The sequence below is a fragment of the Magallana gigas genome, chromosome 3, assembly GCF_963853765.1.
Source record: "Magallana gigas chromosome 3, xbMagGiga1.1, whole genome shotgun sequence".
NCBI lineage: Eukaryota > Metazoa > Mollusca > Bivalvia > Ostreida > Ostreidae > Magallana > Magallana gigas.
In genome coordinates, this window is record NC_088855.1 from 49,545,868 (window position 1) to 49,561,348 (window position 15,481).

The 15,481-nt window shown below is 33.5% G+C and overlaps 2 protein-coding genes across 3 annotated transcripts in view; one reads left to right on the forward strand and one right to left on the reverse strand.

Moving 5' to 3' along the window:
* LOC105335926 (leucine-zipper-like transcriptional regulator 1) lies at window positions 1-10,699 on the reverse strand. Its single transcript, XM_011440072.4, has 19 exons — window positions 10,426-10,699; window positions 7,561-7,623; window positions 7,186-7,242; window positions 6,776-6,855; window positions 6,549-6,657; window positions 5,954-6,092; window positions 5,322-5,461; window positions 4,888-5,034; window positions 4,578-4,632; window positions 4,203-4,313; window positions 3,837-3,929; window positions 3,455-3,671; window positions 3,240-3,304; window positions 2,701-2,817; window positions 2,201-2,369; window positions 1,854-2,032; window positions 1,390-1,593; window positions 1,184-1,264; window positions 1-899 (listed from the first exon to the last, which is right to left on the reverse strand). The coding sequence occupies exons 1-19, from the start codon at window positions 10,557-10,559 to the stop codon at window positions 768-770; spliced, it is 2,292 nt and encodes a 763-aa protein (XP_011438374.3). The 5' UTR covers window positions 10,560-10,699; the 3' UTR covers window positions 1-767.
* LOC105336162 (ATP-dependent RNA helicase A) overlaps window positions 8,435-15,481 on the forward strand; it is a 23,689-nt gene continuing 16,642 nt past the window's right edge. The window contains exons 1-4 of one of the 2 annotated variants that reach the window (XM_034483141.2): window positions 8,435-8,483; window positions 10,812-10,860; window positions 11,064-11,175; window positions 12,609-12,752. In XM_034483141.2, the coding sequence (XP_034339032.2) occupies window positions 11,065-11,175; window positions 12,609-12,752 (255 nt within the window). In that variant the 5' untranslated portion in view covers window positions 8,435-8,483; window positions 10,812-10,860; window position 11,064. The remainder of the gene's footprint in view (window positions 8,484-10,811; window positions 10,861-11,063; window positions 11,176-12,608; window positions 12,753-15,481) is intronic. The other variant, XM_034483142.2, reaches the window with a different exon arrangement.

Consider the following 15,481-nt stretch of genomic DNA (forward strand, 5'->3'; position numbering starts at 1 on the left):
TAGTAATCATATATCATTTCATTTAAATTTATGCTATCAATATAATTATAAGATTAGTATTTACATGTATAAACATTTATACATAGTATATCAAGTAACAATTGAGTAAACCATGAAGTAATTTAAAACAGTCATTTGGCACATATTCATAGAGATGTAAACAATTAACGTAATATATTCTCCAAACACTAAAAGCAAAGTGGATTTTAACTCTCTAAAATTAAAAAAGTAAAAGAAATGTGTCATTTCAGAGACTTATAAGACATAAGCAATCAAAATCTGAGTCTGTACATTACTTTACACAACATCAAAATGTATCACATAATAATATAAAAACAACAAACTTTTTTATATATCCTTCATATCATAACAAAAGATAAATACATGTACTTTGATGGACATTAAAAATAAATTGTTAGGTCCTAACAAATTTCTCATGTAATACAAAAATTTCTCTATATTTCATGTGTATGTAACATTCATTTTATTGACTAGCTTGACAAGTTGACATAAATTAAAAAAAATACATGTATGTAAACTTTCAAAAATAAATGCATCATCTGCCAATGGCCTCACTTCAGATGTTCATAGTACACAACATGGAGTAGAGAGTATGAAATTGTCTCTACAGTACAGCTCTAGCTAGCTACACAATCCTTCCTACAATACCCTATTATCTTTGTGGGTCTCCTCACTGAACCAAACACCCTACATAATACACATAGGTACACACAGTCTTGGTCAATCTCTGTTTTCTTTTATTCTGATCACCCATCAGAGAGACTGTTGGAAGAGAAATCGTGCTTCATGCTGGATTCTCGCCTGTCGTCTGCTACAGCAGCAATGATTTCCAGCAGCATGTCTTTATTCAGTCGTCCTAGTTCTGGTTGCCTAGCAACCTATAATTGAAACAAAGCACAATTACATGTATTGTTTTCCTTCTGGTAAATAATCTTTTTAGATAAATGCTAAATTTTCTTACAGAATCTTTTTTGCTGTTTTTTTTCCACCAGGGATGCTTGTTAAAAAAAATTCACCAAGTACTTGTTATGGACACATATTATACCTGATTCACTGTTTCTTATAGATGTTCAAGAAACATGACAATGGAATCAACTTGCAAGGGAACACTTGGGAACTTAAAATCACTTCAAATCCAAACAAAACATTTTAATGCCTTTACCTTTGGGAAGTGATGTACAATCAACCTAAGTGCATGTTTCTTCATATCTAGAGCTTGAATCTTGTCAGCAGCCTCTAAAATCTATGAAAAGAGCAATAAAAATTATGCCTATGTACATTTTCAAATATAAAGACAGAAAAAACATTCAACCAAACACCAGTTCATGCAACCAATTACATTGTATACAAAGAACACATGTACAGTACCTGTACAACATTTTGAACAGAGACATTTTTCTCCAAGTTGTGCTTGCAATAGGCCTGCAATCTATTGTTTGTGAATCCATAGAAAGAGGGAGCAGGGAAGAGGTACAAGGAATCCTCTGGGGGCATGGTCACATCTCCATAATAGATAAACTGCAGTAGACTGTCGAATGCCTGCCTGGAAGGAACCATCTCTCCAATAGCAATCTAAACACAAACAACAAACTGTAACTCATATATATACTGTATACATATTGCACAGATCTAGAGGGAGATCAGGAGATCACACCCCTACACCCCCATCCTAAAAAAAAATACACTAACACTTTTATCATTCTTCAAACAGTGAAACTCCTTTCTGGGCAAAAATTCTGGATCTGCACACAACATAAAAATGAAAACAACCTGATCACAAGAAAACTTTATCTGTTGTAACTTGTGCATGATTATCCATTTTCATTGCTTACCTTGACTGTGTGATTCTCAGGGTCATTCCATCTAAACATTGCTTCAAAATAATTGCAGCGGGCTGCTAAAATGGCTTTGTGGGCCGGAATGGGTGTCTCACCCAGCATTAGCGTAATGTCACAAAACTCCCCACCGTCCTTCTTCATGAAAGCCTCAAGATCATGCTCAAGGGAATTATCTACAGAACAATATTTACATGAACGTTATGAACTTTTTAACTTCTTTTCTTTCATGACTATAACAACTTTGATGCTCCAATACCGGGTAATAGAATTTTCATAAATCAATGAATTATTGCAATAAAATATACATGTACATGCTGGTGAATTTTTTATATGAGACGTACTGATGACTGCTTCATTGTGGGTCTCAGCCACTAGACGTGCGTGTGGGGGAGGGGTGAGTTTGCGACGAATGATTTCCACCATCAGGGGTTTGTCCAAACTTTCAAACTCTTTGCTGTTCACAATATCAGAACAATTACTCTCTTTCACAATAAACTTCAGACAGTATTCCTAAATAAAACAAAATTAAATTGAAAATGGGTAAATAATGAATAAAACATTCCATGTGTAGATGTACTTAGGTATATTTTTATGTTTTGCATTGTAATAAAATTACAAAAATTACTTTTTATCCATAAATAAACATAACACATTGTTATCAATTCTGAATTATATTTTTATTTATTCCTTTGTATTAATGGTGAAAGTGTAAAAAATTATTTCAAAAACTCTTTTATAATAAATTAAAAACTTCAGACATATCTTGTAAGCTAAACTTCTCTGACTGCTACATGTACATGTATATCAATTTAGTTGTACACTGTACATGAGAATGTCTTACTTTAAGGAAATCCAAGTTCATTTTAGATGCATTCTGTAAAGCTACTAAAACATTCTTTAGACCAATACATGTTTCTAGGTATTGCACACACAACTGCTCCAGGCGTAACATCCGAAACTGAAATTAGGTAAAAATACCATAAGTGCTACATAATGTACATGTATAACATAAAATGGTGTTTTGCTGATACATGTACACAAAATTAAAAATCTTTATTCATAAATCTACTATTCAGTGCTGTACATTTCTTGTTAAGATCACAGAAATATGAAATATTAGCCAGATTGGGCCAAGAGGAGAGAAAATGTACTTATGACAAGAATTTTACTCAAAGATCAGCTTTGACCTTGAAAATTGAACTTGGTTCAATGTCACTGTACATCATTTACCCAAAGCCACTCTTAGGGTTAAGTATGAGCCAGATCGGGCCAAGGGGAGAAAAAATATGCTCTGGACAAGTGATGACAGACAAAATGGATGGACAGGTTGATAACTTTAGAGTGACTGCCAAGCAGTCACTAAAAATATTCTTAAATTACCTGAAGTGCCAATCTGTATACATCCATCATTAATAGAATCACTTCATTGCTGTTAAATACCTGCCCTGTAATAATCATTAAACATTTGAATTTAACTTATCAATAATTAAATATGGCTATGGGATCATATCAAAACACAAAATAAAGATTAAATCACAATCTCATAGTATCTATTTATTACCTCTTTGTTATTCAACAGATACATGTAAACCTACCCTCTTTGGTTGGTAGAATTTTGTCCGTGTAGATATATGACAGGACAAGTTTGAGTGCTGTGGGGTTTGCCTCTGGTAGAATAACCTGGATGGGGTTTGAACTTGTGGCCTCTTCCAGAAATCGCTGCTCCTTGGCCATACGGATTTTCTCTGCTAACCAGGATGATCTAGCTGCAACCAGAGCTATGTGTGCTGGGATTGTGTCACGCATTCCATCCTTAAAAAGATATGTGTGTAAAGGTAACTGATGTACGAATATTCTTACATATGTATAAAAAGGTCATGAATTTAATTGCCTGAAAGACAAGCTTACCTGTACCATATAAATGTATCAGATGAAACTTTACCTCTATATTCTTCAAATATAACCATTTTAACCTACCTTTCCAACAACAAAGTAAAGATCACAAAACTGTTGACTTTCTAAAAGCTTTCCCAAATCCTCATGAAGGGTACACTTTGGATATCTAGAAAACTAGACAAGAACAACCTACATGTTTTACATGAAATATACACATGTATTTACATTTTTATGAATAACTTTCATGTTATAGTCAATATTTATATTAGAGTATTGTATACACAGTACATGTACAGTATCATATAAAATATTTTTTTACTCCAAATGTACATGTTGGGTACATTAAAAATACAGTAGCAGTTGAGTTTCTGCATTGTATACATGTATGCACTTATATCTAAGAAAATATATGTTCAACTTTATTGAAAACAATATATGTTAATGTACCTGAAATCTGTACATTTCTCCACTTCTGACTATATTATCCACAGTTCCACCAAAAACATACATAGCATCATCCACAACTGCGGCTGCATGGAAAAGTCTTCCAGCTGGTACCTTTAAGAACAATTTATAATATCAAGTGTATATCTGTAATTTCTTTTATAAAAGCTACAAGGATGTTTTCAATAAAAAATACATACGTGTAATGAGGGAGATACTAGTAATATTGACACCTTATCTCACAAGTAGTGTTTATTACCTACTAAGTAGCAAATACATATACTGTGAATGTATTATATTCGGTGTTTACGATATTTGGTGGAAATTTTTCATCAGGTTAGCGAGAATTTGATTTTGCAGTAAGTGGTATTTCAATACCTGACTGTTGAGAGCAGGTTCTGTAATGGACCACGTCTGTGAATCTAAATCAAAACTACAAGAAATCAAGAAATCAATAAATGACATTTACAATCTAAAATGTACATATTTATACATGTAATTCTAAACAACACATGTGACTAGTAATCTGGCTTATAAAATTATCATGTATTTGTCTATTATCACAAAATTAAACCTTTATAAAAACACTCAAGAAAATTACACAAAAGACTTTCAACTGCCAAATTATAAGATTGGACACTAAAAATAAACATGATTATAAATATGAGGCATAAAGCTGCTGTATCACCTGTGGAGTTCATTGGGTAATGTCTGCCCAGTGGCTCCCCCAAACACGTATAAATGCCTGTCAAAGGCCACCATAGTGTGCCCATATCTCTTCTCTGGAGGGGGTGGGGCACCACGCAATATGTGTTCTGTGGAAATCTTGGTCCACCTAATACGAAGAAAACAGAAAACTCTTTACATGTATTTTGCATTTCCAAACTTTAGTAACTATGCAATTTAATGATGAAAACTTGTAAATATTACCAGCTTTCTTCTTTTGCGTTCAGAGTAAAATACCACTATTGGTAATTAACTTCCCCATTCACAAAATGTATATTTTAGAATGAAATCTCCTCTTTCATTTGTTCATCAGAAAATAATGTTCACATTGTATTACAAAAAATAATCATGTAAAATTACTCTTTTATCTTATCAAAAATTTACATTCAAACTCACTCATTGTCTTTGAATTTAAATTGAAAGAGATGATTGGTGATTTTAGCCCCACTCTGTCCAGAAAACACGAACATGGAATCCCTGGCCACAGCCAAAGCAAAGTTGCAGCAGGTGGGTGGAATATTTCCTCTTTGTTCAACCTACATGTATATAATTTCAAAGTGATATTCATCATATCCACATACCTATTCAGGTTAACAAAGTACCAATACATGTACATGTAAAGTATATGTAAAAAAAAAATTTGAAATAACAGTGTTCTTTAACCATGCTCTACAATTTTAAGGATCATAAGGTCTGCTAGATGAGTCAAGGACATTTATAAAAGTAGTATTGTCTTATGTTTTAAGAGATCTTTAAAATACAAAGGGCAAACTCAGTAAATATGTGATGTTTTGAGATTTGGGCAAGTTATTTTCAAACTTCTTTGAAATGTTCAGTTTTTTTAAAGTCTTGAAACAAATAAACACATTAAAGAGGGAAATTTTTAAAAAGAAAAAACAGAACAAACTCAATACATGTAGGTCTTTCCTCCTTTCTGTCAAAAGATTTATTCATTTGGACTGTTTCTTCCTATCAAAAGAGAAATAGCATCAGACAATGTCCTTAATTAACATGCTGTTTACACTTACTTCCTGCCACTGTCTTTGGTCTCCATTCAGTGGGACTGTCCACATATCATCCAATCTAGTGTTGCCATCATATCCAGCAAATATCCACAATTTCCAGTCGTACACAGCAGCCCCATGTGCTGCTCGAGCAACTGGTTTCCTGAGCAAAAGTTATATCAACGGAAATTTCTTTAACAACAAAATTTAAAGTTTCACTAGCATTGTTTCTATAACAAACAATCAAATATATCTGCATTAACTATGAATACTGCTGAATCATCAGTTTGTAGTGGCATCATGTTTATAGATTTCGAAAATAACATTTTCCCCATTAAAATTCCACCTACATAAACTTGCTTTTAGCTTTTTTGATACCAGATAACTAGTAAATTTAAACTACCGGTAAATGGTTACTATTGAAATTATGTACATCCATCACGTACAATTAATTAATATTTGACTGTCCATGATCAATCATCCTAAAATGTCAACATATTTCCACAACTAATAAGTCTATATTTTGATCAAAATGGATAAAAAAAAAATGCATCCATTTTTATAAAAGTAAAGGTTGTTTTGATTATGTGCATTATGCCATTCAGATTGAGTCACTCACCTTCCTTCATATTTCCACTCTACCCATTGTCCTTTCGCAAATCTATATTCAAACAGATCATTTTTATTGGTCAAATTTGAATTTGAGTGAATGTCTCCTGTATATCCACCTATAATGAAAGGATACTCCATTTATTCAGTGGTACATGAAATAGATGTAAAACAGGTACATGAAATAGGTGTAGAACAGAGTTCCTTTTCAAGATTTTCAAGTGACCAAGAACTTACCGAACACAAACATGCTCTCCTCATGGACTACGGCAGAATGATGATAGCGTGGTGCAGGGGGAAACCCAGTTGTAAATGCTCTATAATGAAAAGATACCTAAAATAGCTTCTTTTCTTTTAATGTAAACCAACTTTATACATGGCGACTTTAATTCACGGATTTCCAGAGGTACACTGGTTCGCAGCAACTAATTTTCGCAATCAAGATGTACATTACCTGGAAAATAACATGAGAGATCTTTGAGGACTGATTTATGGCGAGAAATATTCGCACAACAAGGCTCTTGCGATAATTTCTTGCACACGTATTAAAGTTGGTTTACAGTGCATGTATTTACTGCAGCAAAAGAAGCTGTGTCTTAATTGTGCCACAAAGAAATATTCCTACGGTAATACTGACAAATGCTCACCTTCCCCATGACTTGTCCTTCACATCAAACCGTAATAGATCATTCAGCATGTTTTTACTAAAAATTCAAATCATTAAATCTTTACATTGATAAAACAGAGAAACAAAGAGATGACATTCAATGAATTTAAAAATTCACAGTATGATAAATAAAGAAAGATTGTTACACATGCAATTAAAGTACATGTATTCATCAAGAATTACAAAAGAGCAACGTACTCTCAATTGGCTTCTCTTTCAAAAAGATAACAATATTGGTATTCAACATATCTTAATTTATAATTAGCAATGCTATTGTGTTATCTTGATAGGGTTTTAGCATAATTTCTTAGTTACATTTACTTTAAGTTTCTAAAACTTATAAAGCTTGGGTTACCCATTGTCTCCTCCAAACACATAAATAGCATCTTTGTAAGCTACCACTGTGTGTTTACTTCGCCTGAAAAATAAAAGCAATCAAAATAATTATCAGGGAAGACAGTAACTTAACAAGAAAAATGATTTGTATGACCTAGCTAACATACGGACTCATACCTGCATGTACAAAATTTATCTTTCATTCCCTACAATGTGTGTGTTAAAAAAAATATCCCAACACATAACAAAGTAATGATACATGAACAAATATAATTAATCATCCAGATGGTGGTGTTTTGTGTATTGTGAGCAAACACAAACTAGTTGGATTATGTACAAACAAGACACAGACAGACAGACTAACATATCTATATAAACCTGGGTTTTTATTTGGAATTTTAAACAAATGGGCCAAATTTGAAGACGATCTACAGTTCAGAAGTTATAGTAGTATGGCAAACAGAATGTTAAATGAAAGGACATAGTTCTCAATGACATATAAAATTCTAAAAAGGGAGGTCATATGTTGCACTAGGAGTATTGATGTAAATGGATTGATAACCTAGAAACTCCGGACCAACCATATGAATAGAAAGATATCCAAACTATTATATACGAACCAGTTATAAAGACTGACACAAGATTGGTTTAAAAAGGTTATTCATAAATTTTCATAAATTCATTAAAATAATACAAAAATTTAAGTTCTTTTATTGTTAAAACAATCATTTCAATTAATTGCTTTGGATTTGAAGATTTCTGTGTCTTCATTCCTCATTTAAGTGAATTAAAAGATTGTGATTTATAAGAATAAGGGACAGAACTTTGGTTGCGATGTAGACAAATCCTATATACCGTACATGTATATGAAGGTTCTAAATATAGCAAAGGGGATTTCCACAAGTTTCTGCAGATGACACACAAATAACACTTTATATAAAGGTAAAAAAAATTATCATATTATGATTATAAAATTCCATTAATAAACATTTTGTGTATAAATACATTCTCATACTATAACTCATGAAATATCTATTACATGAATTTTAATTCATTTCTGTTTGCTAAGTACTATTTGATGGACTGAAAACATTTCTTTTAATGGTATACTTTATGTTGCTTTATAGGTCACAATAGATCAGATCAAATATAAATAAATTTCATTGCGACAACACCATGCTCAAATTTTGTTTAGATACATAGTATTACAGGTATTAGTAGGAATTAATATTGGGGAGGTATTCCGAGACAAATCAAGTAAATGGGGAATGGGTGGGGGGGGGGGGGGTAGCAAAGGGGGTATGGGAAGGGTCCTTCTTATTAAATGCAGCCAAGGTTTCCAAGGCCCAGCCCACTCTTCACAATTTCTTATTTTTCTCTTTTTTGATATGGTAGTTCTGTGAGTCAGGTGTTTTAAAGTATATATTTCAGGTGCTTTTTTTCATAAAAAGGCCCAGTGGTCTAAATATTCAATCTATCATCAAAACTAAGTTATTGAATACCGGTAACCAAAATAATTGACTAGTATGCAATACCTATTAATGCTGATCAAAAACTAAAAAATAAATGCTGCTCAGTTTTATTCTATAAAAGGTACTTCGTAAAGTTTGCTTACAATTTTTCTAAGTGTTACTTTTATGAAACATTTTGTCTGCACCTCTTAAAAGAAAAGGGTCTTAAAATAATAGTTAACCAGTCAGAAAAATAGAGATTTTTTTACAGTCAATATGAAGATCAAAAGTAAAAATTCTTTACATTTTAAATGCAGCTGATTTAAATCTTGGTTACATTCTTCATAGACTGATTTATCATCACTTACTAGGCTATGTCAAAATTAAACAAATTAGTATTTGCCTTGAGTATAGCAGAATAATCAATTATATTGTCATTAGACTTATGTATTCTATCGCTTCATCATCATTTACAACAAATGCATCTTTGTAAGGCTACCGATTGATACACAGTTCTATGAATGTTGGCACTTATTTATACACCATACACAGATGTACAAATAATATGACATCATATCAGATAATTCGTTTAACATTATAATAAACATTTAGTATAACGTTTCTCTGAAAAAAAAGCGCATCATGTTTTCCACTGTGGCTAGTACTCTGACATGTTTTCTTCATAAATTAGTAATAAATTCATTTAAAAAGTTCTATGTGTCGATTTTCCCGGAAGTCGCACATAAACAAAGTGTTTTTGTCTCCAAAAAGATCGATTTATACGATTCGGGATGCATAACATTTCGACCTTTTTCCAACACCCGTGCAAGAAAATCGACAATTTTTTAAACGAATTTATCATTATAAAGAAAACATGTCAGAGAACTATAGCCCCAGTGTTAGACACGATGCGCTTTTCTTCAGAAAAACGTAATCTGCGATGAAAGAAAAATGATTCCCATTTGGTAGGTAAAACAGGTATACCATTTGGTCATTTAACCACCAAATTGGACTCAAACCACCAAACGGGGGGGGGGGGGGGGGGGGGGGGGGGGGGGTGCCCAACCTGATTAATGCTTATCTATAACCTTGGAAATTTTGAAAATTTATTTGAATTATTTTGACATCAATAAACTCTAAAAGTGACCTTCAGTTCTCAGACTGCTCCTGCTACAGGTGAACCTTAATTTATATTTTTTATAGTAAGAGGTCCTCAGCTATAATAATCTTTCCCAACCATACTCAATCCTCCAAACACAACACCTTCTTTCGGACACTTATGACAGATTTAACAACAACTCTCCAACCACTAACTCCTACAATGTTATATTGATTTGCCACTGAATGTCTCCCTTTAATATGGTGGATACCTTATGACAGTATGGCACCCCACCCACCCACACGCGTATTTATCATGTTTATTATTAACATACCGTGCGCCAACAAATTCATCACACTCTGGCATTCTTCTCCAACGATGAACAGCTTCAAATGGACCGAAGTCTAATGTCAAACACTCCATTTTGTTTCTATTAAACTGACAAACTCTTGAAACTGGAAAACTCATGAACGGAACGAAATTTGGCAAGTGCGCGGGTGGCAGGAATTAAACAAGTCGAACCATTGCTATTCTTACTCCTTGACCTTGCTATTTTATACATCTATTTTAGTTGCCATCAGTCTTCTTTTTAACCCCTAAAAATAATTAACTCTTTAGTGTTTGTTCCTTGATTTAAACATTTTACTTAAAACGCCAAACATTTTGACACGAACCATACATTGTTCAAACTAATTAATTGTGCATTCGTAACCCTATCAGCTATTGCCGAGCTTTATGAAAACCGAAAGAAGACTGGAAATTTTTTTGAGTAAGATATACCATTTTCATTCTGTTTTCTGATGATTTAAGATTTTAAATTGCCTTGATTTTTGATAACTGAAGTTCTTTTGATTGTAGAAGTTAGCATGCTATCCAGAAAAATTTATAGTGACAAATTAAATCTATTTTTTGCATGCATGTTTTTTCTACCGTTTGATTTTAATACAATATTTGATTATGATTTTTTTAAAGCATGGGGGATATAAAGCAGTTTCTTTATGCCTGGCTTGGTAAGAGAAAAGCAACCCCTGCATATGAATTTTCCCAGACAGGATCAAAACACAAACCAAGATTCAAGTGTGAGGTAAGTATTAGCCAACAGGTCCATTACCATCTCTTGATGAAGCTAGTATATAGCTATTTATTAAGCTAATATGTTTTACGGTGTGACCGTTGGGGCGAGCGCAGAAGGAGCCACACATCTGTCATCATTGTTAAATGCAACCCGTGGACTTAACCAAACCAAACAACTTTGGCTTTGTCTCGAAAACTTTTACCACCGCAAGGAACCGGAAGATATCAAACTTTTATTCTAGGCTTAATGGTCCCTTCCTAGGCTTATACACTTAAACGAAAAACTACCACTGAGCGTTAATAAAATGTTAAACAGACTTATTAAAATATTTTGATAAATACAAAGCCGTTTTTTTTTTTTTTATCTCTTCTTTACCTTTTAATAATGATCATTAAAATCAATAAATTGTGTGTCTGTGTTATTTTCATTTTGTTCCTTGTTGTTATTGGTGTTTTAATTATTTTCCTCTGTGACATCAATTTTGTTTTTAATCTTTTTAATTTTTGTACGCTTTATAAGCGTTGTAGACATATGTGCCCTCCCCCTCTCTTTAGTGTGTGATATCCAATATTATTGAAAGGTTTGACCACATATGCAACTATAACAAATACATGTAGATATTTTAACAGTTTAATTTTTTTCTTTTATTTATTCATTACAAAATGACGTGGCTACACGTAGATCTAATAACGATTAGACTTTTCTTTTTTAATAATTTTTTGTCACCTACCTAACGTATACAATGATTGGATCAATTTGACAATGAATTTAGCATGGAACTTGCATGTGTATTTACTGAGCAAAAAAAATCATCAAAACAAAATAATCAGCCAAAGAGTCACTGTTAATAGCGAGCGCAGTATTAGTATTAACGGTGACTCCCTACTATGTACATACTTCCTACACGTTACATTAAGTACAAATGCTTGATCCACCTCTAAATGTATCGCGGGAATATAAAACGCGAGATCACTGTGACGTCATACTTAACTTTTTGTGCTCAACAGTTTTCGTAAATTGTCGGACAAATTCGGGGAAGGAAATGACGTCATAGGTACAGTTTTTTACGTAAGCATATGTGTTGTTTACTTTAATGTTTTTAAAAGGATTTTTTATTGTTAAATGAAAATGATGTATGCGATTTACAGTTAAGAATTTTCCTTAGAAACGCTTCCTGTTCTGCCATGTTGCTATGCACCGCAAAGGATCACTGGGATAGTAGAACGTTTTCACGCGGGTCCACAAAATTTTCTTTGAACAATGTGCAGATTTTAACTCGAATTTCCTCCGTTCGTACACGTTGTCTATGGAGCTCGCTACGCGAGCGGCGCTTTGCGCCGCCTCGCTGCACTCGCTATTAAGAGTAGCTTGATTTAGATATTTTGTCATACATTTTTCTTAAATATATAATTTTTTTAACCTCTCTTTTCACACAATTCAAGGTAAGGGCTGATGGCTTTGACTACATTGCTGTAGGAAACTCGACCAATAAAAAGGATGCACAGACAAATGCAGCTAAAGACTTTGTTCAGTATCTTGTGCGCCAGGGATTGGTCCAGCAAGCAGAAGTTCCAGCGCTTGAGATGGTAATTTTATTGTTTTCATGGAATGTAATGGGATTTTGTTTATATATCCTAATATATAAATGAGCTGTTTAGTAACAGATATAAAAGTTAAACAAAGATTTGATGTTGGGGTTTTTTTGGGAGAGGAGGGATTTGGAGGGGGTAATTTTTAGCTCACCTGAGCTGAAAGCTCAAGTGAGCTATTCTGATTACTTTTTGTCCGTCGTCCTTCTGTCTGTCCGTCCGTCTGTAAACTTTTTAAATTTTGAACTTCTTCTCTAAAACCGCTTATCCAATTTCAACCAAATTTGGCACAAAGCATCCTTATGGGAGGGCAAATATAAATTGCAGAAATAAAAGTCCGATCTGTATTCAAAGCGGAGAAAACCTTGAAACTGTAGAAAAAGGGGGTGCATTTTAAAAAATCTTCTTCTCAAGAACTACTGATTCCAATTCAACATAGTTTAGCATAAATTATTCTTATGGGAAGGAAAATATAAATTGCAAAAATTAAGGTCTAATTCTGTTTCAAATCTGAGTTATTACGAAAATAATAATAAAGGAAAGGCATATTTCAATCAGTTTAATAGCTTCGGATTTGGCATCCGGTAAAATGGGTAGACAAGACTTGGCCTGGGCAAAACAAAAGATTGGCAGTTATTAATCTGCCAATCTCATTAAAATTTCAGGATATTTGATGGACCAGTATATTTGTATTTGCTGTAAGTATTGCTGCAAAATAATGCGTATTTGGAATTGACGATTGCCGATCTGCCCCGGCTTTTATTTTGCCACGGCCCGGGTTTGCGTACTCATTTTACCAAGACTCGTATTCCATACATCTAAAACGAGGTTCTTTGTTTTAAGCAGCCATGACATTATACGAAAAAGGGTCCATCTGACTATGATGAATTTGCTTGTTGTGCAACAGTTCGCGAATGAAGGGAAATTTTTGAAACATGCAAAATATATTGGTGCCGATTTTGGGAAGTAAATTGAGACTAAATATTTCAATGCGTTGACAGTTTTCACACATGACGTTGGTGTTAGCTTGTTCTGATTTACGTTTCGTTTTCATTATTAATGCTTTGTAACCTGGGAACTATCGTCTGTATTTCGTGATTTTTACGTATCAAATCAAACAGAGACTTCGGTAAATCAAACAGTTAACTGTTTACCTGCGCAAATTAAGCAAAATCTGATGAATCAAAAAAGTACTGAAATACAATTCATTCTATCGGTAATTCGGCATTATATTTTGCGTAATGGTAGATTAATGCAATAGGTTTTGTTGAGATGCTCGGCATTTTCTCAAGTTTATTCAGTTTAAATAGAGTTTGATGTCGGAAATATGTAGGTATATACATGGACATGTATATATATGATTCATTTCGAAAAAATAAATTGTGTTCTTTATTTGTTAAAGTGCATGTTTCTTGTGTTTTAATTGTTTACAATTTCTATTTACTAACCATATTTGAGTGTTAAGCTTCGAATTATAAGCAAGATACAGAGATTTGCTCACAATTCTATGTTTGTACACAGATCTTAAAAACTAAAGATTAAAAAAGTAAAAAATTGTCAATATTTATTAAGAAAATTTTCAAAGTCTCTTCTTCCAGAAACCAACTTTAACAACTTATTGTATTGTAAACTTAACCTTTTTTAGCTCATCTGAGCCAAAGGCTCAAGTGAGCTTTTCTGATCACAATTTGTTCGTTGTCTGTCGTCGTCGTTGTTGTAAACTTTTCACATTTTCATCTTCTTCTCAAGAACCACTGAGCAGATTTCAACCAAATTTGGCACAAAGCACCACTAGGTGAAAGGGATTCAAGTTTGTTCAAATGAAGTGCCACGCCCTCTTTAAAGGGGAGATAATTGAGAATTAATTTGTTGGTATTTTTCAAAAATCTTCTTCTCAAAAACTGTTCGGCCTGAAAAGCTTAAATTGAAATGGAAGCATCCTCAGGTAGTGTAGATTCAAGTTTGATCAAATCATGGTCCCCGGGGGTAGGGTGGGGCCACAATAGGGGGATCATGTTTTACATAGGAATATATAGAGAAAATCTTTAACAATCTTCTTCTCAAAAACTATTAGGCCAGAACAGCTCAAATTAAAATGGAAGCATCCTCAGGTAGTGTAGATTCAGGTTTGTTCAAATCATAGTTCCCAGGGGTAGGGTGGGGCCACAATTGGGGGATCAAGTTTTACATAGGAATATATAAAGAAAATCTTTAAAAATCTTCTTCTCAAAAACTATTAGGCCAGGAAAGCTCAACTTTAAGTGGAAGCATCCTCAGGTAGTGTAGATTCAAGTTTGTTCAAATCATAGTTCCCATGGGTAGGTTGGGACCACACTTGGGGGATCAAGTTTTACAAAGGAATATATAGAGAAAATCTTTAACAATCTTCTTCTCAAAAACTATTGGGCCAGGAAAGCTCAAATTTGAGTGGAAGCATCCTCAGATAGTATAGATTCAAGTTTGTTCAAATCATGGTCCCCGGGGGTAGGATGGGGCCGCAATTGGGGGACAAAGTTTTATATAGGAATATATAGAAGAAATCTTTAAAAAATCTTCTTCTCAAAAATATGTGGCCAAGAAAGCTCAAATTGGCATGTAACCATCCTTAGGAAGTGTATATTCAAGTTTGTTCAAATCATGGTCCCTGGGGGTAGGGCGGGGCGCAGCACAGTTAAGGCTGTCAATAAACTCCGTTCAGACAAAAAGTACGGGAAATGTGCATTATG

Bases quoted from the DNA above. Each gene is read 5' to 3' on its own strand.
- LOC105335926 (XM_011440072.4), bottom strand. From the start codon at position 10,559: ATGAGTTTTCCAGTTTCAAGAGTTTGTCAGTTTAATAGAAACAAAATG. The intron at 4,314-4,577 runs GTATTGAAATAC...TTGTTCTTAAAG, and splicing joins AACCTGCTCTCAACAGTCAG to GTACCAGCTGGAAGACTTTT. The intron at 2,033-2,200 runs GTACGTCTCATA...ATTGTTCTGTAG, and splicing joins CCACAATGAAGCAGTCATCA to ATAATTCCCTTGAGCATGAT.